This window comes from Tachysurus fulvidraco, chromosome 2, assembly GCF_022655615.1.
Source record: "Tachysurus fulvidraco isolate hzauxx_2018 chromosome 2, HZAU_PFXX_2.0, whole genome shotgun sequence".
NCBI lineage: Eukaryota > Metazoa > Chordata > Actinopteri > Siluriformes > Bagridae > Tachysurus > Tachysurus fulvidraco.
The window spans coordinates 33,394,070-33,421,722 of NC_062519.1; the positions used below are offsets into that span (position 1 = coordinate 33,394,070).

Below are 27,653 nucleotides of genomic sequence, written 5' to 3' on the forward strand. Positions count from 1 at the left end.
CTCTCTCCACCCCCAAGTGCAGCTCCATCTTCAGTACATATTACTCAGTAATAGAACATTGAGGCTCCGAAATTCCGAATACGATTTTCTCACGATCACTGAAGGATTATCTTCCGTTGTTTTCTCGTCATTTTTACTTTATTCTACCTCTGTTTCGACTTTACGACCCCATTTTCTCTGAGGATGTCGGTAGCGGGTTTGAAGAAGCAGTTTCATAAAGCCAGTCAGGTAAAGCAAGAGAAACCTCACAGTTCCTGTTTGCCTTTTTTTTTTTTATCGCTTTATAACGTTACTTCGGTTACGAGCTTGTATTTAGCATATTTCATGTTTCCGTTCATTTTAACTTCAAATTATTTTGCAGCATAAACTATATATAGATGTTTTAATTGTTTTTAAGCAGTGTTTGTTGACGCAGAAGCGCGACGGCCTGAAAGATACTATCAGATACTATCGTTCTTATTTAAAAGCTGTTGTAATAAGAATTGCCTTCCTTTTTCAGACACACAGCTGATTTATAAGAATGGTTCACTCAAAACGTTTGCTAAGAACAAACGAGTGCAGAATAGGCACTATACCTAATCAGATAAATTACATCATGCTAACTGGTGGCTATTACTTTCTTATTCTTTCCCATTCATTGTTAGCAATGCTAGCATGTTCGGTATAGCAATTCCGTAAGTACGTTTCTAAGGTAACGGTATGTTGGTCTGCTCGGGTTTCATCTCGTGCTCTACTCGGGTCGTTAGCAACAATGCTAACTCGTTTGCCATCCAGCTGTTTTATGACGATTCGTCACATTTACTTGCTTAACCGAGGCATAATTATACTCATGTTTAGCCTAACAAAATAAAACAATTAAAACAAATTTGAATGAGTTAATTCAGATACTTGCATGTGGTAATACATGTTTATTACATATTTATACACATTTAAGTGTTTCAGCTGGGCTTTCTTTGTCTTCTCAGGAGAGAAATAAATAACTATAACATCCAAAGTCTGAAGCAACAAGTGCAACATTAGTGTTGAAATATCTCAACCAGAAATAACTGCTAAAATATTGACTTAACGCCCACAGTGTTGAGTACTGACATCTCTTGTACGAGGAAACTATGTATTTGTTAAATCGACACTGTCAGTATACACAAACGTGCTCTACATTTAATGTGGGTACATTTCTCTATGTGCAAACAGGTTTTCTCTGCTCCTATACTCCATCCATGAGCACAAAGAGACCCATCACTTAGTACCACAACTGAAATAGTACTGATGGCATTGCAGGGTATTTTAAATGGGTTTAGAAACATTCAACCAACAGAAAACATCTGCTTACATCTGGTCTGAAACATACAGCTGGTCTATAACTGTACACCTGACTGATAATGTAAGCGTATGCGTTTATTTAAGTCAACAATTTGTGCATAGCAACAGATGGGTTACAAGTTGTATATTTACAACATTCGCCTTTTAGAAAAATCTAGTATTATGTAGACAATGATGGAAATAAGGTGATAAAATGATCTCTAATCAGACAGCTGAGCATTCAAACGATAACTTGGTTCTGATTGATCCTTATCTTGATATACTAATAAAAGATAAAAGCATGCTTAGAATTGAGTTTATTTTACTATATGAGTTTGAGTAAAACCAGATGTTGCACTGCTTCTTTCTGATGTTTTGATGAGCAATGTGGAAATACGTGACCTGCTCCAGAAGCCTAAAGGATTCATAATCTGGCAACCACAGCTGTATATACAGTATAAAATATGCAGTAAATCTCTGATGTTTTTGTATAATTTAACAATAGCTTGCATCATCTATATGTCGGGTCTAAAGGCTGATGGTGACTAGTGCTTTTTTAAAATGAACTTGTTTTTTTTCCCAAGTATGTTGTTGCTTCTTGTTCTTGTCTTTTAACAAATAACACATTTGTACTACTTCCTACAAATCAGAACCCACAGTTTGAGCTTATTTTAGTTAAAAGTATGAGTTTAGTCTAACTGTACAGAGTGTTACTCATATCTCAGATATGCTTTGCAGTGTCTGATTACCCAAGACATTTTGACATGGTGTCTGAAGGTTTCTTTTTTCATTTTAGACAGCAGCTACGTTATTGATATGGCTAACTAAGGAAAGTTTCCAATTTAGAATTGTGTAAACTTTATGCCTATACTGTATCATTACACAGTCCCTTCAAAACCCCCGGTTCCACATGACCTCTATTTTTTCATAAACAGTAGAGTGTGTTTTTATTAAAATTGGTGTATACCAATCAACTGGGAATTATATTGTAACTTGAATGTCTTGTTAATGCTTTGTTTACTCAGTTTCACCTGAGGCAGCAGGTGTCTTTTTGTCCATTTTCACAGATAACATTGTGGCATGTTGTGTCAGAAATCAAAATAAATTTGGTGCAAATTTAGTATTAATGAACGTTTAAAGTTTTGAGTTTCAGCTACATTCAGCTTGCATTAAGGCTGACAGTGTCTTGTTTGAGAAATATTATCTCCAAACTTCGTCATCACCAATCAGATAGGAGTTCTTGGTGCTTGGCTCTAACACATGGTACATACCATGCTTGTATTAATGCGTATTTTCTCTTCTGTGCTTTGGCCTGTGCATTCCTTACTTATCTTTTACCACAGCATGTTTTTCCTCTCTCTCAGTTAACAACCCCTGCTGTCTCTGGTATCACCACTGCTTTTACAGAAAGTCCAAAACCCCAAACAGTGATACAGCTTTCCTGTTATTCAGGTTGAGGGGAATATATGTTTAACTGTTTGGCATGATGAATAAACACAAAGCTGAATAAACCCTGAATGACGAGATGATAAGTTGTAACTGGGCTATTACCACACTGCCTGTGGATGTGAAAATATTTGGCAGCATGTGTTATGCCATGGGGTAGGAAGCATTAGGACAGTTTTCTAACTGGTAATCCAGGTGATTTTGTTCACTGAACAGTTAATGCTAGTGATAGCAGGTTCTTTCTGAGCTCAACACTCCACACTAGCCAGAAAAATGCATTAACTAATGCTGTCTGTTACTGTGTTTGCTATGACTTGTGACAATTGGTGCTATAGTCACACTTAATGTTGTGAAACATCCATGAGACAAGTCGGTTCCTGTTTTTACGTACATAATAGCAGTTTTAAACTGTAATTTCCTTACCAGCCTCACTTTTTCCTGTGTTTTAAAGTTATTAAGTCAGAAAACACAGCTTGTTGTGCTACTGAGTACTAATCCACCTGTGTACTCTGTCCAGAAAACCTCCTGACCTTACATTAGAAAACACTGACACAATTCAAGTTAATGCACAAAACTTGTGTAAATCATTTATTTATTTATTTATTTTTGGATGAAATCAGAGGGTTGTTTGTTCAGCTCTTTGTATTTGGGCTTGTCGTGAACACTGAGTACTATCTTTTCTAGCTGTCCCCTGAATAACCAAGGTTTTATGTGTAAATATAGCGGCTAGCAAGTCAAGTCAAATCAGGAAGCTTTTATTGTCATTTCAATCATATATACAGTAGCTGATGCAGTAAAGAGTTTCTCCAGCACCAGGGTGCTATATAAAACAAAGACAGAGCTAAGGACTTAGTTCGTAGTAAAAAAAGTGCATCTGTCTAATCTGGTCCAAACAGTGCAGGACAAGACAAACAAGACAGTGCAGGACAAAAGACAGTGCAAACAAAAAATTACAAGACAATACACAAAAGACAATACACAGAAACAGCACTAGGCAAACGGGCACTTAAGGAAAGCATGACTTGTGGGACAATATTCTTTCTTGTCTTCCTGCATCCTGAATAATCAATCAGTCTACACAACAACATTAGAGGAACTGATGCAATAGTGAGTGTGTGTGGAAAGGGTTTTGCATTATGGCTGCAACCTCCTTTTAAATTCCCCATACAGCTTTTTATTTCTTATACATGGACACTTAAGAGCATCTTCACTGGGAGGACTTTGGCCAAGGAGGCAGCATGTTTGAATAATGTTTACCTTCCCAAAATAAAGTCTCTCTCTTAAAGACAGCCTACTTATAAGTATTATCACACTGTCAGGCTATAGAAATTGAATACATGTCTAAAGATATAAAAGCACTGTGACCTTTGTGTCATTTGTATATTACATTAGGCATGTGCTAATAATCAGTTATGCAGTACATTGTAATATTCAACAAATACAATATAAATACCATACAATTCAGAATATTTTTCCTTTTTTTCATTCAGGTATACTTTCGAGGTATGGGGAGGTTTTGCACACCGTTTGAGTCATTTTCTATTAAAAAGTAGCAGGAGATCAGGTATTTGATTAATATAAAGGAGCCAGCTGTTTCCTGGATAATAGTGAACACAAAACAGCTGTCACTCTGATTGGTGTATTTTTTTAACTGTTGTAGCATGTTAAATGGTACACTATATGGCCAAATGTTTGTGGATGCCTTACCTGATCACACCCATATGTTGTTCTTACCCAAACTGCTGCTACAGTTGTATAGACTCTATACTCACTAGAATGAAGAGGCCAAACGTGTTCCGGCGTGATAATGTTTCTGTGCCCAAAGTGCCATGAATACACATAGAGAGCCCTGACCTCAACCCCACCGAACATCATTGGGATGAATTCGAACACTGATCTCACGCAACATCAGTAACCGACCTCACCTATGCTCTTGTGGCCGTACACAAATCCCCACATCCATGATCTAAGCTCTAGTGGAAAGCCTTCCCATTCTCAGTGTACTATAATGCAGAATATTGCTCAGGTAGAATAGCAGTGTAGGTGTTTGCATCTAAATCGAGCCCACAGTCAAAATGTGTAGTGAGTGTCTTTGGTTTGTTTGAACTCTGAGTCTCTTTGTTGAGCACAGCAACATTAGTAAAAAGTTGTATTTGCACAACCTTGTTCACTCATTAAATATTAATCACAGCCTATGTATATAGAGCACCCTCTCCTTCAGGATGAGTGCAATTCTCACCAGTGTTTATTACACACATTACTCAGAGAACTGCTTGTGCTTCTGAGGGCTGGACAAGGTGTTGAAATGAGGAGAATATGAATAAGTGCTTACTGGGGCCATCACCGTTTTATTGCTTTTTTTATCGCAGCATCCACTGCAGACATCAATTACTTATTTATAAATATTGGAATTATACACAACTAGACACATGCCAATATGCAATTGTATCTCATAATCATTGCCTTAATGTGTATCATTGCTTTATAAGTGTTTTACCAAAAAAATTCTCTGCCGATATCAGTTGAAAAATTTTTAAACAATTTTTGCAATAATAATGGTGTGTTATATTTTGCAATACAATGTCTAACCATTTATTGATAGATGCCAGTAGATCACATAGCAAAATGCTAGGTGTGTAACACGGTGAACAAGATGGACAAAATATCATGAGACCTGATGTGAATTTGTTTTACTTTTGCCCAATGTTCTGCCTTATTTTATACAGTCTTTATAGAACAGAGTCACAGACTCAAATCCGACTTGATTGCTGTTTGATTTCTTTTCTGTAACAGAAGCTGACATTTCTGACACCTTTGAGCATGAAAAGGTGCTAGTGTCCATGTTGCAGGTAAAATAACACCCAAGTTGTCCTGATATCATGCAGTTAGCTTCATGGAGTTCTTTGGTTTCAATTCATACTTTAGTTTATAGATGTTGTGATCCCTTGGTTGTTATCCCATGTTAGCCTTCTCTGCACAGTATTGAAGTATTGCGTGTCTCTCTGTCTAGTTCTGTCTGTTTCTTGGTGACACCATTTCCTAGCCTTTGTTGTGCACTTGTGATGTGTGGTTCTAGCTGTAGCTTGTTACTGGCTTTCTTAACCGCATCTGCCTGTTTCCTGACCCAGGCTATGAACTATTGCTATGATTACTGGTCCGTAATAAGTCCTTAATCAACTTGATGTGAATACTTGGGCTCTTGAATAATAAGAGGTCAATAAGCTTGCTGAACTCGCATCTACGTGTATTTGGTAACTCTCAGATTCCTGTGCGTAATAGAGCAGGTGATTGCTGAGAATACATCTCTCTACAGACCCTGAGAAAACACATTGAGGCAACACAGGATGCCCTCTTTTTTTTTCTTTCTCTGTGTGTTTATGTCTCTTAGGATGTTGTACATAGTCAGTTCCATAATCTCAGTAACTGCAGATCAGTGGCTTCAATCACAAAAACGTTATTCATGTTTTTCATGTTCGTTTCAGTTAATAGTAAACAGCCAGAGTGTAAACACCAGAATGTGTCGTGTGTGTATATAATACTGACAGACAAACCCTAGTACTTATGTTCAGCTGGTGCAACTGGCTACTGTGATTCACACATCTCCATATGTGCAACAATATGGCAAGAATCACTGTTAAAGAGAAAAAAAATATGAGGAGGAGTAAAAGTTCAGAACAACTGATTGAGAAATTATTCATTTTTATCTGTGAATTTTTCACAGTTCAAGTCGGTGAAATTTTAGAAATAGTTGTAATCACATTAAAGGGTGGGCATCAAGAGACGATTGTGTCGCTTCCAGTTAGATGATGTTCTGTCTGTGAGTCGCTGTACAATCAGACAGTCTCCGTTACATCTGCTGCAGATGAATGATGATGATGATCATGCCTGCTGAGGCTGCTGTTATTTTTCCTTCTTCCCTGCACTCTTTGCAGCAAATTTTTTGCTTCTGGTCTCCTCAGCTTTCGGTACTCCTTAGCTATCAGCAAGGCTATTCTACGAACGGGCATCCAGTCAACCTCTGGTTTTGGGGATACAGCTTTCTTCCATTCCCATGACATGGGGAAAACAGTACTGTAACAGTATTTTGATTCTGAAAGCCAAGGTGCATCTCATCAAAGCACATTAAGTACATCTATACTTAGCTGTATAGATAAAGAAAGCTTTTATTTTGTGAAGCATGGATTGGAAATCGGCTTGTCTTGAATCTTCACCCCGTTATTATGCTATCGGCTTATTTAACTCGAGCGCCAACGTGTGTTTAAATTGCACATCTCATTTTGTGTTGGAAGGAGACTCTAGTTTAGGTACTGACCAGATCCTTTTCGGCTCTTATCATGCACGATAGAGAACGTGCCACTTGGTACAATCATTTTTCTTCACAACCATCTGTGCATTTGCAACCCAATTAATAGAAGCATCCTGAGGGGTGACAATTAACCATACACTGTCTCCAGAATCTGCAGAATCCTCAGTCTTATTTACAGACATAAGACATACATTCACATTCCCAAGAGTGTGTGTTTGGATTGTTAGCTTTAGGATATTGATGGCTGCTGTCAACTATTTCTTTATTTATGGCCTTCTTTTTCCATTGCAATGACAGCGTGAGAGATTAGTTCTGCACTCTGAGGCCGAGAATGTACCATTACGATGTGAGCTTCCCGCCTTAAGACCTTTAATGGATTTTAAAAAACACACTGCTTGCCTCTCTGGATTTATGAAGTTCTTTGATCATTCGATTTACATCCTTGGCCCTGGTGAGGACAGGATTGCATTCGAAGGCTGTCGTTATGGTGCTCTCATAGATGTCACCCCACCGTTTCCTCCGAGTCGAATCCTTTCTCTCACCTTAACAGATGTTCAACATCACTGTAAACTACATGAGAAATGTTTACCCAGAAGGCATTGCAATATGATGCAAATTCAAAACAGGCAGTCCTGCCTGGATTTCACGCACTTTGCAATCACGAAAATGAACATGTGGAGGGCTTTTGGAGAAGATTTTCAGTAGTTTTGAGCCAAGACACGTCCTGTTATGTTATTACATCGCACTCTGAGCCAAACCCGTCTTGAACATGACTAAACCTGTCATATACAGTAGGTACATACAGTATGTGGCTTCAGTGGCCGTAGTTTAAAAGAAGAATCCTGTGCTTTCATTTTTGCAAAAAAAAAAAACCCTCTGCAACTCTATTGTGCATCAGATTACATAGAATTTCATTTCATTTGCAGTTTGTATCTGCATTTCATTGAAGAGAAAAACAGTGTCTTAACTGTCATGTTATTGTAAGGTGCATACAATTCAAGGAGAAGGCATTGTGGTTGTATTGTTTCAGTTCAAGGGGTTTCTTTGTTTAAACAACAACTAAAACACTGTCTCGGTCATCTTATTGTTCTGAATACTGAAATCAGTAATATAATATACATTTGTTATTGTGTTATTGAGCAGCTTTATGTTTATGGAAGCTCGTTTAAGACTAAACATGATCAGTGTCTGCATGTCATCACCAACCCTTTGTTCCTTTCATGAGAGGATTGCTCTCATTCCAGACAGCTTTCTGGGCAGCATTTTTGTGCCCCTGAGATATAGATTGTCCCATTTAGAAGGCAGTTTTGGCAAAACACGTTATTGCCTCATTCTCCCTTCTCTCAGTAATTTATTTAAACGTAATATATCATATACCCGATGAAGCATTTTGTCGAACTGCAGAAAACCACATCAGGTGAACAGAAATCTGAGGCAATAGTCAGATTTCTGTCTATCTATCTATCTATCTATCTATCTATCTATCTATCTATCTATCTATCTATCTATCTATCTATCTATCTATCTATCTATCTATCTATCTATCTATCTATCTATCTATCTATCTATCTATCTGTCTGTCTGTCTGTCTGTCTGTCTGTCTGTCTGTCTGTCTGTCTGTCTGTCTATTTTTGCACCATTATGTATAAACTCTTGAGACTCTTGTGCAAAAAACTCAAGAGATTTCTCACTCAAAGCAGCCCACCTGGCACCAGCAACCATGCCACAGTCAAAGTCACTGCAATTACATTTTCCCATTTTTAATATTTTATTTGAGTGTTAACTTAAGCTCTTGGACTGTATCTGTAAAATTATATGCATCGACTTGCTGCCACACGATTGGCTAATTGAATAATTGCATAATAAAGTGGTAAGCCAGTGTAGCTCTGTGTAGCTCAAGTTCAAACGAAAGAATGTAACTTATCCATTTACATTTATGCAAATTCACGTCAACCCTATTCATCCTGACTTTTTCAGCTTGTAGAATAAAAGTCAATTATAATAATATAATGATGATGATGATGAACAAAATGAACTGAATTGAAGTGAGCTATATATAATTATATATATAACCACCCACAGTAACAGCGTGTGTGATTAGCTCCTAATCTAAGCTCCGTCGTCCTTGTAGGTGGTCGATAAGCATGATTGATGAAAGGAAACAAGCCGTCCTGACGTCAAACACGATTCAGCCTGTCATTATGTGTGATAACAGTAAATTAGTGTAAACGCAGATGGATTTGCAGCTGTAGCTTAGATTTCCTGGAAAATAAAAGAAGCCAGGCCATGACGTATAAGTCTATTGTAACAGACCACACAAACTCAATTTTTTACTTTTTCTCTGTGTAGGTGTGTGGGATTAAAAACAATGGTCCATGATATTGTAATATCACTTTACAAAATATTCAGACATAAAGAGAGAGAAATATTTCCAGTGCCTCAGTGGTGGATGTTCATTTATTAGCTAGCCTATCAGGTATATTTGATCTCTTGAAAACGTTTTCCTCACTTTTTTTCCTCAACTCACCGATTTGTTGACCAAGGTTTTGTATTCAGTGTTCACAACAAAGTAAATAAATAATGTTTAATATTTCAGCAAATAAAACGTTTAATTTGTTAGATAAATTTCATTGTTGCCTAAACTGTTCTTGTGTCTTGGTACCACATATTACTGCTGGAAATTTGGTCAATTCATTTGTGGCATAGATGTGGCCTTTTGCAGAAAAATATTTTGTTCATTTTCATACGTTTGTTACAGTCAAGGCTTTTGCAACAGAGCTACAGTAAACTAGAGAGCTGCTTCACATAGTAATTTCGGTTTCTATATAGGGCTCATTTCCTTTCACTGTGTTAGCATTGTAAACTAATGGCAAATTTTTATCTTGACCTAATCTCTTTTTATAAAGCTTCAGAAAATAAATCTCTTTTGGCAGCAAAGTCAGATTTCTTTTCTTGTTACAGATATGTTTTCTAGTTCATGCATTTTTTTATTTTTGTTTGCACCTGGTATAATTGAACAAATTAGCTGATTCAATTAATATAGCAAACCTTTCTGATTTACACCTGTCAGGACTTTTTACCATGTGCCTTTGTTTACGTTCCTCGTCACGTGTCTGCCCCGCCTTTGTCTGCTCCTCCCTGTCTCCACACCTGTGCCTAATCGTATCTCTTTGTCTTTTGTATTTAAGTGAGCCGCGTTGCTGAATGCAGCGTGCAATTATTAGTTTCTTTAATCCTTAGTTACGTTTAGTCCTTGTTAAGTGTCGTCATCTGTATTGTTTTAGTTATCGTCTTTTACTGTTTGTCTTTTGTATTTATTAAACCCCTTTCATATGAAGCTATCCTGCATACGGGTCTGTCTCCTTCCATTCTGGTTGTGACAACACCACAATGACCCTGAGCAGGCATTAAGGATAGCTGGGATTTCATGTTAATGTATTTGGTCTTGATACGCCAGATTCAGATCAGATTGCTTGGTCTTGCACAAGAATTAAGAGCCTCTTGCTCATGTGACTTTTATGTTGCGTTCCAATCCAATGATTAGTCTTGATGCACATCTATTCTCAAATAATAATCAAAAATAATGCTTCGCCTGTTTGTATCAGTGTTTGTATCAGTTTTGAACGCATTAGCTGTTTATTCTGAATAAATTCTTATATTCAGCTTCATCCCTGCTCTGTATGTTTTGTGACGCAGGGGACTCAGTATATTTACATTTACATTTACAGCATTTGGCAGAACATCATATTTTATATTGACTTTTCCTTACTGTATATTTAACTTTGTGAGAAGCACCAATCATTAGGTTGAAAAACACCAATCATTTTTTGCTTACTTTTACACTCATGATTCTAACATTAGCTGCTTCAATACAATCATTTATCTCTTCAGTAAATTCTACACTTCCATAAATCAATCTAATTAAGTGCAAACATGTCTTGATTGTTGAACACTACAGCAAATTATTGGAAATGACAATTTTAAACATTAAAGAGGAATCATATAGAAACCTGGCCTTTTGTATCAGGAACCCATCACCAGAGCCAAGTTTTCACATCCTGCGCTCGGCATTTGATGCCTTTTGGCCTGCAGGTTCACGCTGTGTTCACTTTGAAGCCTGGAAACTGTGTTTTCATTTCCTCATACAAAGGACACATTGGTCAGACTTCCTGATTATAGCCCTGCAGTATAACTGCACATTGTCTTGCACTGCTGCCACATTCACTTCACTGAGATCACACATCATATTCTAGGTCTAAGCTCAGGGTTGATCTCAGCTGAGTTGGTTTAAAGCAGGGGTTCTCAACCTTGATGATCTTTATTTAAATATGTGTACAATAATATTTTATTCCTATTATATATATCTAGGAATATATCTATTCCTTAAGTCAACTGACAGAGCACATTTTCAGAGTTCAAATGACCCCTTATATAGATTAATAACTGACTAATAACTGGTTAAGAGTTTATATAAGAGTTGTATATGTAGGAGCTGTAACTTAATAGAAAATCCATGTGGCTATGCATTTCAGACCCCTGGGTCTTTTAGGCGCGAGTGTATGGGTTGATGTTTTTCCTGGTACATCTCGATCAATACACTCCCAACCTCATTGCCAGCTCTTCTGGCACATGTCTGCTCACCATCCCACATACTCTACCCACGAAATCATGATCTGTCATTGACTTTGGATCGTAAAGCATGTCTGGATATCATACAGAATAGCAGTTTTCCTAATGGAGTAATTGATCTCCTATAATGTCATTGTTGTCATGTAAGCTGCGTTATGGATGTAATAAAAAAATATCATGACATTGGATTGGATTGTATGGTTAGAATGCCATTCATATTTTATTCCAAATCCCCTCCAGTATAGGTTAAGTTAACCAGTAATAAACTCCTCCTAGGAAATTCTGTTCAAATGGCAGCCATCTTCCCATGATCCCAGGTAGTTACTCTCAGTCATAAAAAGAGCAGGTTTCTAACTACTTAAATGGAAAGATGCGCAAACAATGGATATAAAATGTCTACACACTGCTTTTGATTTTGTAATGTAAAACAATGAAATGAATGAATAAAGATAAACCTTGTCAGAACTCAACTCTTTTCCAAAGTAAAAACGTTCATTGAAAATAACAATCAGAAACATGTTAGGAAAAAATAACCTGGTTGCAAAAGTGCAAACACTCCTAAACTAATACTTTGTTGAAGCAACATTTGATTTGATTAAATCACAGAGTTTTTTTTGGATGAGAGTCTATCAGCATGGCATGTCTTGACTTGCCAATACTTTGCTTTAGATGTGTGATTTGGGTCATTGTCATGCTGAATGGCGAAGTTCCATTCTATCTTCAGCTTACTGGCAGACACCTGAAGGTTTGGCACTGAAATCAACCTATATTTATTGATATTTCATGAATCGCTTCACCTTAATAAAACCTAGTTCTGGCTGAAGAAAAGCAGTCCTAAAACCCAGTGCTGCACGGTGGGTATGGCGTTTTTGTTGGTGATGTGCTTATATTTTAAACATAACATTTGTAATTATCAAATTAATCTCATGATAACATAAGACATTTTGCAACATGGTTTGGGGTGATTTAGAGAAAAGGCTTCCATCTTGTCAGGGGTGTGCAGGCTTTTTAATTTACATCGCATATGAGAAATAAATTTAATGATAATGTATCATTGCTTCCTTCCTCACGTAACGGTTCCCAACATCTGCGTCTGCTTGTTTGTTTTGTCATATGCCTTTGTTTTGGACTTCTGTCACCACTGTTTATACCTTGTTGTGACAGTATACCAGCATGAAGTCTTGCTTATTGTTATTTTGTGTTTCTTAGCCTTGTGCTTCTGTAACTCCTATTTGCTTGGAACTGAGCCTGTTTGACTTACATTTTGACTATGCCTGTGATTCCCTCGTCTGCCAGGGTTCGGATCTCTGACTATGATTGCTGGAGTTGTTCCAGGAAAGCCTACGCTGAGTTTACACACATACATCCTGCCTCGTCTAACCGCGTACTGCACGATCTTTCACACACAGGTTGCTTTGGCTACTGTACATGCGTGTTTCTACAAAACTAGCAGAGTAAATAAGCCCCATATCTGTGTAAGAATGAGAACCAGGCCAGAGGTTTTCTTCAAATATCTTTCCTAACAAGATAATTGGCTTTTTTGTCGACCTACATAATAATACAGCACCATTTTGAGCATTACACTCTGTCGCATTCAGATTGTTAGCAGTGTCTCTGGCAATCCCAGTGGGACTCCGACCGCTAGATCCTGGCAGTACAGTTCTTATTGATCAGATCCCAGCAGCACAACACTGATAGATCATTTCTCAGCAGCATGGAAGTAATTGTCAGCATCCCAGCAAATTCAGGGTTTAATGGGTCTGATCCCAAGAAAAAGCTAGGGTTTTTAAATCTGCCATGCTTCAAATCAAATCAAATCAAATTTTATTTGTCACATACATACAGGGTAGGACATGCAGTGCTTTTTGCATCTGTCCGGTATATAAGCATAAAAAAAAGGAATGCAATTTAGGATAAAAAAAATAAACCAAAACCAAAAGGAGATAGATAAATAAAAAAGTATAAACTATATAAAAACTATATAAAAGATGAAAATATAAGTGGAAAAATAATGTATATACATATAGGTAAATATATATATATATATTATATATATATATATATATATATATATATATATATATATATATATATATATATATATATATATATTATGTATACATAAATGTGTATGGTTTTTAAAGATTGTCCTTAAAGTGTCCAGGTGCAGTATGGTGTGTAAATAGTGTATGTAGTGTGTAAAGTGGCACTGTGCTGTGCAAGTCCAGAGTTAAAGTGTCAGTGCAAAAAAGGTGTGCATAAAAACAGTGAAGATCTCATTAACACAGGAGTGACTGGTCAGATGTCAGAACCACAGTGTTGCCTTGAATGACATTACTTTGTTATTTTTAGACTTCCTTTCACCCTGTGGTATAATGCATTTGTTTGAGCTAACTAATTTACACCCAGTAAGACAATTCTCACGCTGTCTCCAACATTCACCCCTTCCAAAGCCGTTACCCCTTCCAGAGAAATACAGAGCTTAGAAGATGACGGAAGTATTGGGAATATGAACCTATGCAGAACCCTCAATACTAATGCCAAAAATGTACAGTTCAAAAATAACAAATACCTTATAATTATAATTTAATTATAATTTAGAATTTTATATTAAACAATAAAAAGTCAGATAGAAAATTTTTTATTTTTATTTATTTACTCATTTATTTTAATACGGATTTCATGTAAATTGGGACAAAAGGGAATCCTTTCAACAATTTTCTATCCAATCATTATTTTTGAGGTTTTAGATATTTGTCTTTCGTTCTCTGAACATTCAAATATTTTTATCACCATGAGATCATTGATTGATAAAGTAACAGGGACGTGGTAGCCTCATGGTTATGGCGTTGGACTACTGACTGGAAGGTTGTGAGTTCAAATCCCTGGTCCATCAAGTGAGCAAGGCCCTTCAGTTGTGTACATTGAAACAAAAATGTCAGTCACTCTGGAAAAGGGTGTCTGGTAAATGTATAGGCCATTACATGTTAATTATACCACAGCTAAGGAGTCTGGATTGATGTAATTTCTAAAATTTCTTTTTTTGTGTAGGTGTAGGATTCTACTGCTTGTTACTGCTCATTGTCACTCTTGCTTCATTCCCATCAATAACAAATGGCACAACTCTTAGTCAGTGTCAGTAAGAGTGGGAACATGAGTTTGAGCAGGTGTCCACATATTCTGGGTTAAGAGGGAAATCTCACTGCACTCTGCAGTAGTATTTAATCATATTTAAACCAAGACCTTAATGAGAATGAATTTTGGAACCTATATTTATTTGTGTCAAGCTGAATTTCACCGCTTCGCTTACTTTGCTTCTTCGTTTACTGTACAAGCTGTGGGTATGAAATGGGGCCATGTGTGGGAGTTTGACTTCCAGCTGTTATGGAGCACTGAAATAAATAAATAAATATATATATATATATATATATTTATTTACATATACACATATATATACATATATATATATATATATATACATACACACACACACACACACACACACACACACACACACACACACACACACACACACACACATATATATGTATAGTCTGTGAAATGAGTGTGTTGTGGTGCGCTATATGACTTTTTTCCCTTTACATACAGGTGTGTTCCTGTGTGAGTAAATTTTATGATGGTGATAACGTAGATTATAGTAAATATCCTGTTTGATCCTTCGAGAAAAAAGTTTTTGGATCTTGTTGGCTAACTGCAATGAGCTAGAACGCTGCTTTGTTGCGTTTTACGTGTATAAACATTATTAACATTAAAGCACAGTTTCTTCACTGTTTCCACATCACTTTTGAGTTTGTTACAGTACTAAAGATTGAATTTGATACCAATACAAAGTGGAGTTTAGCAGCAAAAATAAAAGCGCAGATTTGTTAGGTGGTAATCGAATAATTTTGCACTTTGCCTGTCTGTGTCTTTTCCTCGTCTTGCATGACCCTCTCTCCATATTACCCATTCACTCTAACAGCTCTCCCAGTCTAATGCCTTCCTGTTGTGAATTAAGGGATTGTATGTGGGACAGGAAGGCATTAGACTGCCATTGACATTACCCATTTCACACACCAGAACACAGCCTATATCTAGGTATCTAATGTATGGTACAGTTCAGTTTAAGAATGCTAGCTGGTTTATTTTGTGTGTAAGAATTGTGATCACTGTGATCACCAACATGTATGTAAATACATCTCTCCATCACATTCTGATCGGAAAAATGTCACTTAGCTTTTGAATTATATGAAAGCCATAAGAAATATGATACCGCTCGCTGATGCTGAGGCTCCACATGGACAACCTGGGGATACATGAGATTACTGTGGTCCCATTTAGAGACAACGAACATGACTTTGGTTTGCATTTGATATCATTTTGCTATGACGGCTTAGGACTACAATTGCTATGATAACTTTCCGACTGCAATTGATGAACAGTTGATTAATTAAATTAACTCTCCTGTGTTACCTAAATGAGGAAGGGGGCCTTTGTTCCTCTCAAGGTCTCTTCCATGAGATATTGTGTAAATGTCATGAAATTTCAATGTAACCAGGATATTGTCTAATTTGAGTGGTTAAATGAATAAATATAATCCCATTGTTTGAAGTATAAGACAATCAAGCATTCACCTACCAAGATTATGACGCATGTTTATTTAAATCGTTACTTTATTTATACAAACACATCCGTACTAATATATCTGTCTCTCATCCTCAGTTACTGAGTGAGAAGATAAGCGGGGCTGAAGGAACAAAGCTCGATGAAGATTTCATGGAAATGGAGCGGGTAAGGACTTCTCCTGGATCTTTGCTAGTTTTATTCCTCCTATTGTGTTCCTTCCCTACTTTAACCCGCTTCTTGCTGAAATGAGCACACCTTTGAAATCAGATCAAATACGTATTTATTCATCTCTGTTGTGTCAGAAAGTTCCATGATTAATACCTATACAACCTATTGTATTATGCACAACACTGGGCCTCCTACAGTTTTATGTAGATATTTATTTTATGTCCTTTGGATTAGCATTTCAATTCGGAAAAAAAACACTGTCAGAACTGTCTAGGCAGGTTTAAGAGAACGTCTGCTACACTTTTGAGGATTATGCTGAGGAGATCGGCTGGTAACTTGTTACATGCATCTTGGGGAACTTTGCACCATTTCTTCTGCAGACTTTCACTTCTTTTTGTCTGTGCATGTTCTAGGTATTCCTGGTGATTTTTTTTCCTCCTGAAAACAAAAGTGCATTCTGTGTCATTTCAATAGCAGTAGATGTGTTGAAGCACAACTAACATGAGAATTGCTTATAGAAATTAGAGTGTGAAGGGTTAAACACAGTCTTCACAATGTTCTTGCATCATTTCTGTTTTCTTTTCTTTTGTCACACCATTCCTCTGCAGAAAATTGATGTCACCAATAAGTCTGTGTTTGAGCTTCTTACCAAAACCACAGAATACCTCCAGCCAAACCCAGGTAAGAAAACACAGTATGTGCACGCAGCAGCTTGACTGAGTTACAAACCAGGTGTTTAAGAACCATTGTTGGAATTATTAATTACATTAATAACATTATTCCTTTTTTAATTCCTTCACAATCTGGTCACCTGATAATAATAAAAATAATAAAGAGAGAGTGAAGGTTAATGCATGATCTGAGACACAAGAGCATCACAAACGTCTGCTCATTCTGTGTCTCTGGAGAGCAGAACTAAATCTGAGAAACAAGCTATCTGCCACATATACAGTGGTGTGAAAAACTGTTTGCCCCCTTCCTGATTTTTTATTTTTTTGCACATTTGTCACACTTTAATGTTTCAGATCAACAAACAAATTTAAATATTAGTCAAAGATAACATAAGTAAAAACAACATGCAGTTTTTAAATGAAGGTTTTTATTAATGGAAAACAAAATCCAAACCTACATGGCCCTGTGCTTTAATAACTGTGCGTTGTGTTTACTTGTGTTATCTTTGACTAATACTTGTTTGATGATCTGAAACATTAAAGTGTGACAAACGTGCAAATAAAACAAAAAATCAGGAAAGGGGCCAACACTTTTTTCACATCACCGTATGAGCTGACAGAAGCTCAAGATTGGTTAGTGTCAATGTGATTGACATGGTAGGGAGAGAATGCCCCACCCTCCCAGACAGCACAATCAGTTTTGCCTAGGATCTCCCAGAAATAGGGTCAATATTTTTTTTTTTTAACTATCAGCAACTAAAAATAGTGTTGTAGCTGTTACAGTTAATGTATAGTTATAAGGATAACTAGGTATAAGCTCAATAGTTCTGGAAGATGAACTCAGCAAATCTGTGACATTCAGACTCTCAAGTGATGTGACGTCGATGTGATTCACTTGTGACTGATTTGTGTGAATTTTCCTGGGTTCTCCAGTTTCCTTCCAAAAAAAATACATGTTGACAAGGAATTGGTTAATAAATTTGTGTTGGTGTGAATTAGTGTTTGAATGTATGTGGGTATGGTGCAGTGGGAAATTCTGCAATTTGTGTGTGTGTGTGTGTGTGTGTGTGTGTGTGTGTGTGTGTGTGTGTGTGTTTGTGTATATGTCTTTGTGTGATATTGAGTCATTGTGGCTTATGTGGCTTTATATTGTGGCTTTGTTTGTGTTTGCTGTATTTTGTAGCATCACGAGCCAGACTGGGGATGCTGAACACCATGTCAAAGATCAGAGGACAGGTAAAGACCACCGGCTACCCACAGACAGAGGGGCTTCTGGGGGATTGCATGATCCGGTATGGCCGTGAACTCGGAGACGACTCTACATTTGGTACCCACACACAAACACACAAACATACACACACAGATATTTTTCAGTAAACCATAACGTCAGGCCAAAAGCATGTGCATGTGATCAATTCCCTTACAAATGCATTGTTAAAACAATTTTAAAAAAATGTAAACATAATGATAGGTTACTTATAGTTAGAGGTCCTGCTCCTGCACATTTTGCCAGATCTTAGCACATTGTGTGGATTCAAACATCAAACATTTTCAGAATAATTGACATATTAATGTCTTAGATAGGAGGTTATAAGCTAGCTAATGAAAAGCCACCATATTGCTACAATAGTCTTGTTTATACTCAACAAGTATATTTCTGTTAATAGCAGGAACATTTATTTCAGATAATGTCCTTTGGTGATATATCACTTGTACGCTCATGATGTTTACGTATTACTAAACGAATGCATACTTGATGTAAAATTATGCATAAAATTGTGATGAAGCACAGAGCTGATTTATCCTAAAGATTTAATAACTTACTATACATTAGGAGACAATACATTCAACATTGCAGACATCACTATCACTCCCTATCACTCCCTGGCGCTTGGTTTTGTCCCTGGTGCTGGATTTTGTCCCTGGTGCTGGATTTTGTCCTTGGTACTGGGTTTTGTCCCTGGTGCTGGGATTGTCCCTGGTGATGCTCTTACAGCAGCTTTGCTCAGTTCCTGCTGGCTCTTGCTGGCTCTTATTGTAAGGACTGGTCAGGTGAATTAACAGTTAAATCTTTGGAAAAGTCTCTGTTTTTTTAGTTGTATTCCCTTTTCATACTGGAAAGAGTACATGTTTAATGAATCTCAAAGCTCTGCCGTGCCTCATGGAAGTACATGACTCTTGCAGGTTGTGCTCTGTTGGATGTGGGCGAGGCTCTGAAACAAATGGCTGATGTTAAAGACTCACTCGATATCAACGTGAAGCAGAACTTCATCGATCCTCTGCAGACTCTGCAGGACAAGGACCTGAAGGAGATTGGGGTAAGAGATCATGACCACAAACAATACAACTGGCATACAATAAATATATATTTTGTATTCTTACTGAAATCATTTTATTGTAAGTACACTATATATACAATAATAAATGTTACACACTAATATGTATATACTTATATATATACACTAACAAATGTTCACTAGAGCTGTGATGTGTCCTGAATATATTCAAGATTGCACTATGAGGACGTGTAGGTACATGACGTGTAGATACATTTCTTCTTCTTATATTAGCATCATCTCAAGAAGCTGGAGGGACGGCGGTTAGATTTCGACTATAAAAAGAAGCGACAGGGGAAGATTCCTGATGATGAAATCAAGCAGGCTGTGGAGAAGTTTGAGGAATCTAAGGAAATTGCTGAGAGGAGCATGTTCAATTTCTTAGAAAATGATGTGAGTTCTCCAGAACATTGCAGTAGATTTTAAAAATAACAGGATGTTGTTTCTGCTGAGGGCATTAAACAATTATAGTTAATGCTATAGCTTTTACTACACCACAGTTGGCTGATTTGTTTATAATGCCTAAAAGAATTAAGAACATGGGAAGAAAAACAAGAACAGACATATTTGAAGTTTAACAGGTCACACACCTCACCCTACTTTGGAGGCATTCATTAGTATTTCTAAAGGTGCTGGTGTTCCATCTGCCTGCAGGTAGAGCAGGTGAGTCAGCTAGCTGCTCTGATCGAGGCGGCGCTGGAGTATCACCGTCAGTCCTCTGACATTTTGGAGGAACTCAGTGGCAAATTACAGAGCAGGTATCTCAGCTCAGCCCTTTTTAAACATTCATAGGACAGTAATATGCAGCCCACTTACTTCACTGATGTGAACTGAGAATGGTTAACACTTGTCTGAGCTGAGAATGAACAGATACACGCATGTTCCTGTCTCTTCATGATGTTCTTTTGATAGCAACATCTTATCACTTCTTTTCAAAATATTCAACAGAATAGTAACTATGGAAAACACACCAATATTTTGTTTTACACACACACACACACACACACACACACACACACACACACACACACACACACACACACACACACACACACACACACACACACACACACATTGTGTATATTGAGACAAATGAGTGTTTTTCTAGTATTTTACTAATATAGAGATGTAGAGATAATGCTTGCAGATGACATACTAGGGGTTTTAGAGGTAGTTATTTGGGATGTAGCACACTTTTGGGGTATGTTTAGTGAAGTTTAAGTCAAGCCTTTACAAAAGTCATGCGTCACACAAGATGTGTGTTTTCCGGGCATGTAGGATTTTGTTTTGTGGTTTCTGCTGGACACAGGTTACTCTAGTGACTAATAGGGCCTACATCTCGCCTGGTTATTAGAGCTTTGGCTTAACTGTTTTTGTGACTAAAGAAATACGTGAGAATATGATTTTGAGAATGAAATTCAGGAGATCCCCATACATGTGATACTTGTCACGAATTGAATCACGTCCTTTCTCTTTGTCACTTGCCGGTGGCTACAGGCCAAAAATGTTTTTTTTTTAGTCATTCTACTATAAACATATAAAGCATGTCATCCTGACCTGAACATAATAGGTCTTGATACGGCATTGTCAAAAAAGAGCAGTGTTCCTCATGAACAATCAGTACTGATTTGCATTTTTCCTGCAGGATAAACACAGCAAGCAGCAAACCTAAGAAAGAGTTCAATCCAAAGTCCATCATGTTCAGCCTGGAGACCATCAATAGCAATCAGCATAATGGCATCTCCTACACATCCTCTCTAAAATCCACAGGTACCATTGTGCTATACTCCGATACATGAATTATTTGTTCCGATCCTGACCGTTGTGGCCTATAATTTTCTTATGACTCCATTTCTGTTTCTATTTGTTCCATTTGTGGTAGCGCTTTATATCATATATATTTTTTGAAAATTACTTCCTGTTTTTGAGGAATTTTGTTGTAAACTCATTTCTTGTTGTCCATTACAGATGCTGAAGTGAACCACAGTATAAATGGAAAAAGTAGGCTCTTCAGTTTTTATTTATTTATTATTATTTGTTTTTACAGTCACTTCTGATAAGCAAATATCTAGACTTGTATGTCAACCTATAATGAAACTTTATTTAACTTTATATAACTAAGGGTTTCACAAATAGAAAATGTCACACTTGGTACAGAAGCATATCATTATATAGTGGTTCCCTCTAGTGGTTAAAATGGGATTTGACTGTTTCCCTGTATATACACAATATTTTGGCAAAAATCAAGTCAGTGGTCCAAGACATGTCTGGTGTCTGAAGCTGAACTCTAATCAAACTGAGACTGATTATGAAAAGAATGTAAAGGTGTGACCTTCAGATTACCTGTAAACTTACCTGCTACTAAGTCACATTGACTTTTAATAAGTATGCATAATCTTTTTTTAGGCATGAATAGTGCAGGACACTAAAATGGTGGCTTCGGGATGCATAGATCCAATACAAAACTAAAGAAGCAACTTTCAGAACCAAACACAACTTGTGATGATCAGCTGCATTATAGGGAACATTGTGCTTCTGGTCATACTGTTTCATTATGATGTAAATGCCTACATGACTGCTGAAATAGAACCAATTCCTAAGCCTAAGTCATGTTGTTTTTAGTTTTGTGATCACATCCATGTTCATCATTGATCTCTGCGTTTGTGTGTGCGTGTGTTGAATGTGTGCACTTCATGATTGCTCTCCTCATTGTGGGGTCAGTTGATTACCTCAGCCATCCTCCTCCCATCAATCCAGACTGGTCCGAAAGCCCCAGAGTGAGCAGTCGTGAGTATTACCAGATTTGTATCATTAATGAGCCAATCGAATTGAGAAGTGTACATGTTCTCAAGGACTGTTACGTTATTGGCCAACAGCCAGTAGGATAATGTGAGGAATTAAATTAAAATGTGAGTCATGTTGTTACAGGAAAATAATCAGTGACAGGATGTTGTGATGCATGACCCCAAAGTTTATTATTTATTATTATTATCATTAAAAGTATGTCCATTAGTGTTGTGTTCCTCTTATACCACAGCATTTGCCAACAATTTGTACTGTATTAATGACATCGTAAGGCAGATTGGGGTTCAAGCCCCAGCACTGGCACCTTGCCACTGTTTGGCCCTTGAGTAAGTCTCTTAACCCTCTCTGCTCCAGGGGTGCTGTACCATATCTGAACCCAACCTCCAAATTTGGGATAAGTAAAGAAAGGATTTTCCTGTGCTGTAATGTATATGTGACAAAATAAAGGCTTTTACTAGCAACTATAAACAGCTGTATGAATGAGGGACTAATCAGCATTACGTCTAACCAAAACAGAGACGGATCTGCACATGGACCAGCCTTGCTGCCGCTCGCTGTACGACTTCGACCCCGAGAACGAAGGGGAGCTCGGCTTCAAGGAAGGAGACATCATCATCCTCACCAATCAGATTGACGAGAACTGGTACGAGGGGATGATCAACGGCGAGTCAGGCTTCTTTCCCATCAACTACGTTGAGGTCCTCGTACCCTTACCACAATGAGGCTTGTAAACACTGACTCTGTACAAGAGACACACTCTGTGGAATCTTCATCTTTTAATGCTTTATTTTTCAGCGTCTAAGAGTAGTGATTCAAGACAACTGGAAGTGTATTAGATTCTTGATGAGTAGAGAACATCTCAAAAGTTAGATCAAGTCCAGTCACCTTGATTCATTATTTCTAGACATTAATGAGCTGGATGCCTGAAAATCCTAGTAGGCTTTATTTTTCAGTATTTATTTCTCTTTTGTATGCAGTATCCAGTGTGTGCTTCTGACCTTCTAACTTAGCCTTTGACATTTGTTCAGCACTCTTTTTTTCCAGGTATGTTGATGGCTAGGGCTGTGCTTTTTGTTTGTCTTTTTTTTTTCTTTTCTTTTTTATAATTCCAGGTTCATGTGGTTTAGCGGTTTGAGTGCCTGCACTGAGCTTTCATGCCACCGAAACATAATTTATAAAATGTGAGGATCTCTAATGCTGTTGCGCTTTCTCTGTTGCGCACTTGCTCTTATTATCTGTCTTTTTGTTTACACATGACTTATTGTGATTATCTGGAATCATGACAGCAGTAACAAATCAAAAACGATGCAGAGATTGAAGTACAGGGTGGGCGATGTGGCAAAATGATTATACATCACAATTCTTCTCTCACAATGCATACTATCTGTATCATTTCCCAATGATAATCATCCTCGAATTAGCTACTTGGTGTAACAGTGGAGAGAAGGTCAGAGAAAGGCAGGAGTTTTCAACCTGTTTTCTTCAGTGACCTCATTTTCACCTTCAGACAAAAATTCAGACTGCTACTAAACAAAACATGCAAATATCCGTAAATGTTATAAACATGAACTGCTACTCTGTATGGTTACTTATAGTTTGTGTATTTTCCTATGTTCTGCGGTGAGAAGATACACAGAACAGAAGGCTTCTGCTACAGAATACAGACCAAAGTATCGCCCATGTGTTGTTTAGCATCTGGGTAACCTTTTTTTGTATGACGATGCAGTGCCAGTAATCTTTAAGTAGTTCCCTGCTGCCAATGTCTGGCCACTGTGAATAACAGTGCATTGAAACGTGTGAAAGGTTGACAGAATCACATTCAGTTTGTGACATTAATCTTAAATTCATTAAATCAAGTTCATGTGCATAGACTCCATTAGCTGGAAAAAATCTCCTGCAGCTCCGTCTGACCCTAAACCTGAGAGCCGACGGTGTACTGGCCATCGTATAATATATACTTAATACAAAATGTCTACACACTCAAACCAAACCAAACACAAACCAAGACAAGATCAGAAATTTTTTTCCACCCCTGTGTGAAATTACAACATATAATAATTAAGTGAAAAAACAGGAAAAATAAGAAATATAAAGAAGTCATAATAACCTAGGTGCATAACTGTGCTGGTTTCAGAATGAACCAGTGACATTCAGTCATTCATATTGAAACATAAGCTTAAAAAGCTGTCATAAAATACATGATTCAGATTAACCCCTATTACAGTTTAGTTGTAGGATATTTTTTATCTAATCTTGAGTTCATTCGTAGCAGCTGTTCACAGACGGTGTTCTATAAACGGGGGGAAAATACTGCCATGTGTTAAGGGGTGTGTATACATGGTTAAGGGAGTATATACTTATGCAACTAGGTTTTTGTTTTTCCTTTTTTTTCCGCCCTGTTTTTCACTTAATATTTTTTGTGTTTAGTCCTGGGCTGGATGGACATGACTTATCCTGTTTTTGTTTTTTTTTTAATCACAACACCTGCCATTTTAACAGCAGTGTGTAGACTTTTATATCCATTGTAGCATTTCTTAGTCCTGGTCACAAAGTTTTGGTGTTTAAGCTCATGAGCTAATCGGAGAGCCTAAATTGGCTTAAATTGGATAGAGACACCAGCATTTAAATGACAGGTGAGCTCCAGCGCAAGCACAAAGAAACACTGGTGTAATAAAAAATAAATCAGCACAAAAATCCCTTGTCTGATTTATTCCAAGGTGACACCAACAAACTGAACCTGATGGTTTGGTATTAACTGTCTTCTTGTCGTGAAACATAATGTTTACTCTCAGTTATGATAACGTTTCTAATCACATGTAATCAGCCAGAGAAGAACATATTGTATCACAACATATTGTCTCATCGCCCATCTCTGAAAACTTGTGTCAAATCCTGAAGTGTTTCTTTATGTTAGGATTGCGGTAGTATTGCACTAAAGCTTTAGAATCAACAGTCAGTCACATGGCATGTTGGATTTCCTGTTTGCACTTTTTACTGAATCTCTGTGCCACACCATGTGTTGACATCAGCCTGTCTCAGAGGGTAAACAATGTATGTTCACCTTGGAGCTAATATTTTCCCAGTACCATACGATGATGTTACAAAACCAAAAAACCTGCATCATGTTTCCAGCGGTCCAGTCGTTTGCATAGAAAGCTTTGCAATGCTTTTCATGCCTTGCTTGATTGTTTTTAAACTGACGTGTCAAGACTGACATTTTGATTAGCCAAGTGCCGATATTACAATTTCATATCAGGGTCGTTGTTGAACCACGACGATATTGAAAAACTAACTTGGAATTTGGAATAACACACAATCATTTTTGGCTTGTTTGTACATAACAGTCCAACAGTTTTAGACTCGAAGAATAAATGTTGAACAATGCAGTATATATTATACCTGATTTTTGGCACTTGATCAGTAATGACATTATAAAAAAGTGGTAAATGACTGTATTCCTCCAGTGCCACAAAACTACTCTGTGTAGTTTAATCGAGCCATTCGTATTTTTATTTTAACAGCCGATGACTACTTTTTATCATCTGCTCTGTGAAGACGTTTGCATGGCTATGACTGCCTTTTTCTGTGCTGCGTTTTGTCACTGTTGCCTTTGCTGGTACAAGGAAAGATCACTAGATGTGTCATGCGGGAGAAAAGGGAAAAGATTTTAATTCTTTATTTTGTTCAAATTAGGGCTGCAATTAATGATTGTTTTCTTTTTCTGATCCACTGATCATTCTGCTTTATACTGTATCATATATAAGTATTTTATAAAGGAGGCGAAATCAAGACGGGAAATTTTCCAAAATTCAGCAGCAACAACCCGATGGCTGATGTGCTAATTACCCTGCATCTTAACGGTGGATTAACATTAATAAAAGCATCAAACTATTTTACAGGTCGGTTTAATTATCAAACAGCTCAAATTTTGCAGACCTGTTGCAGCCCTAGTTAAAATAAATGTGCTATAAAGTGCAGGCATCTGTGAACTGTTCGTTATCACAGTTCGTAATAATGTCACGTTCTTGTATTTCTAAAAAAGAAAAAAATTACAATTTTATTCCCCATGTTCTCATTTGTCCAGAATAAGAAACCTTGGAAGACATCTGTATTTTCTATTTTACGGAATAGAACAGACTTTATCTAAGGAGTATTATCTCTATTGGGCTTCTCACAAATATAATCCATATGTTATGGGTGTTGCTTAATGCAACATTGTAGACCTGATGATCTGCTTTCCACGTGACTAGCTGCACTTTTCAACCAGTTTAACAGTGTTTTAAATTTTACTTATTGCCATATTATGTATGTTTATTGTAGATTTGACTGAGATGACCAGCGGCACATTTACAGTATACAGTATTTTTAAAGCTTATCGTTGCCAAGTAATTGCTTTTGCTTGAATACAAGGTGAATAGGAATGAGACAAGCTTAAGCAGGCCTTAATGTGAAATACTTAAGCTGTGGTGCTCCATCTGTTGAGCTCAATGAACTGTTGTTTAGACTGTTTATTAATCATACAGGAGTCCAGAGAGGCCTTGCGTTACATTTATATCGTCCCCTATGAAAAAATTCATCATGCTTTAAGCTTATAGCTAGCTAAATGTACTGACTAAATGTACGGCAAAACATAACGGATGAAATCTATTTGGTTTTATTTTAATTATACTGGTCTAGACTGGTATTGTAAATTGTTTACCGTTTTGGTGTAGATAAATACGGTTAGGAACGAGCCTAGGTACAAATTTAAGCTGTTAAACCATTTGACTTTTGTGTAAATTCCTGATACAAACCTAGACTAATTATTTCCACTTCAGATCAGTCACTATAATGGGACGATATAATAAGAATAAGGCAGGTTCTTTCTGGACTTGTGTTAAGAACACTACTGACTCCTCTACCTTTACATGTTTTGTCCTGTAGCTTTCTAGTCAATTTTGTCACTACAGTACTTGTTTCAGAGAGACAGGCATGTGGACCATATGTATTTTTTTTTTCTTTTACTCTCTTTAGTATAATTTATACAGAAAGTGTTTTATAGATGTAAATGATATATTACAAACTGTATATTGCATAAATAAATGACAAATCCTGAATAATCGTGGAGCCTGACATTTGACGTCTGCTTTATTTCTGTACACAAAAGAAAACCAGTTAATAAATAGATAAATAAGCAACCACTGCTCCTGTAAAATGTCTGCTTTTAAAGTGCATCGCAAAAGATGTATCTAAATGTATGTATGCTGATATTAAATCTTTTAATCCTAAACGTTTGATAACAATGGGTGAGTTCTACACAAGTCTGACTCTGGCAGTCAGATGGCAGAATAAATAGACTCATTTTTATTTACTCTATCACTCGATCTG

The 27,653-nt window shown here is 37.0% G+C and overlaps 1 protein-coding gene across 1 annotated transcript; it reads left to right on the top strand.

The window, feature by feature from the left end:
• sh3gl3a (SH3-domain GRB2-like 3a) lies at window positions 1–27,392 on the top strand. The gene is made up of 11 exons (XM_027161940.2): window positions 1–228; window positions 16,403–16,471; window positions 17,083–17,155; window positions 18,329–18,472; window positions 19,330–19,463; window positions 19,716–19,874; window positions 20,136–20,239; window positions 21,127–21,251; window positions 21,450–21,482; window positions 22,203–22,268; window positions 22,803–27,392. The coding sequence occupies exons 1-11, from the start codon at window positions 184–186 to the stop codon at window positions 23,006–23,008; spliced, it is 1,158 nt and encodes a 385-aa protein (XP_027017741.1). The 5' UTR covers window positions 1–183; the 3' UTR covers window positions 23,009–27,392.
• Window positions 27,393–27,653: the final 261 nt, after the last annotated feature.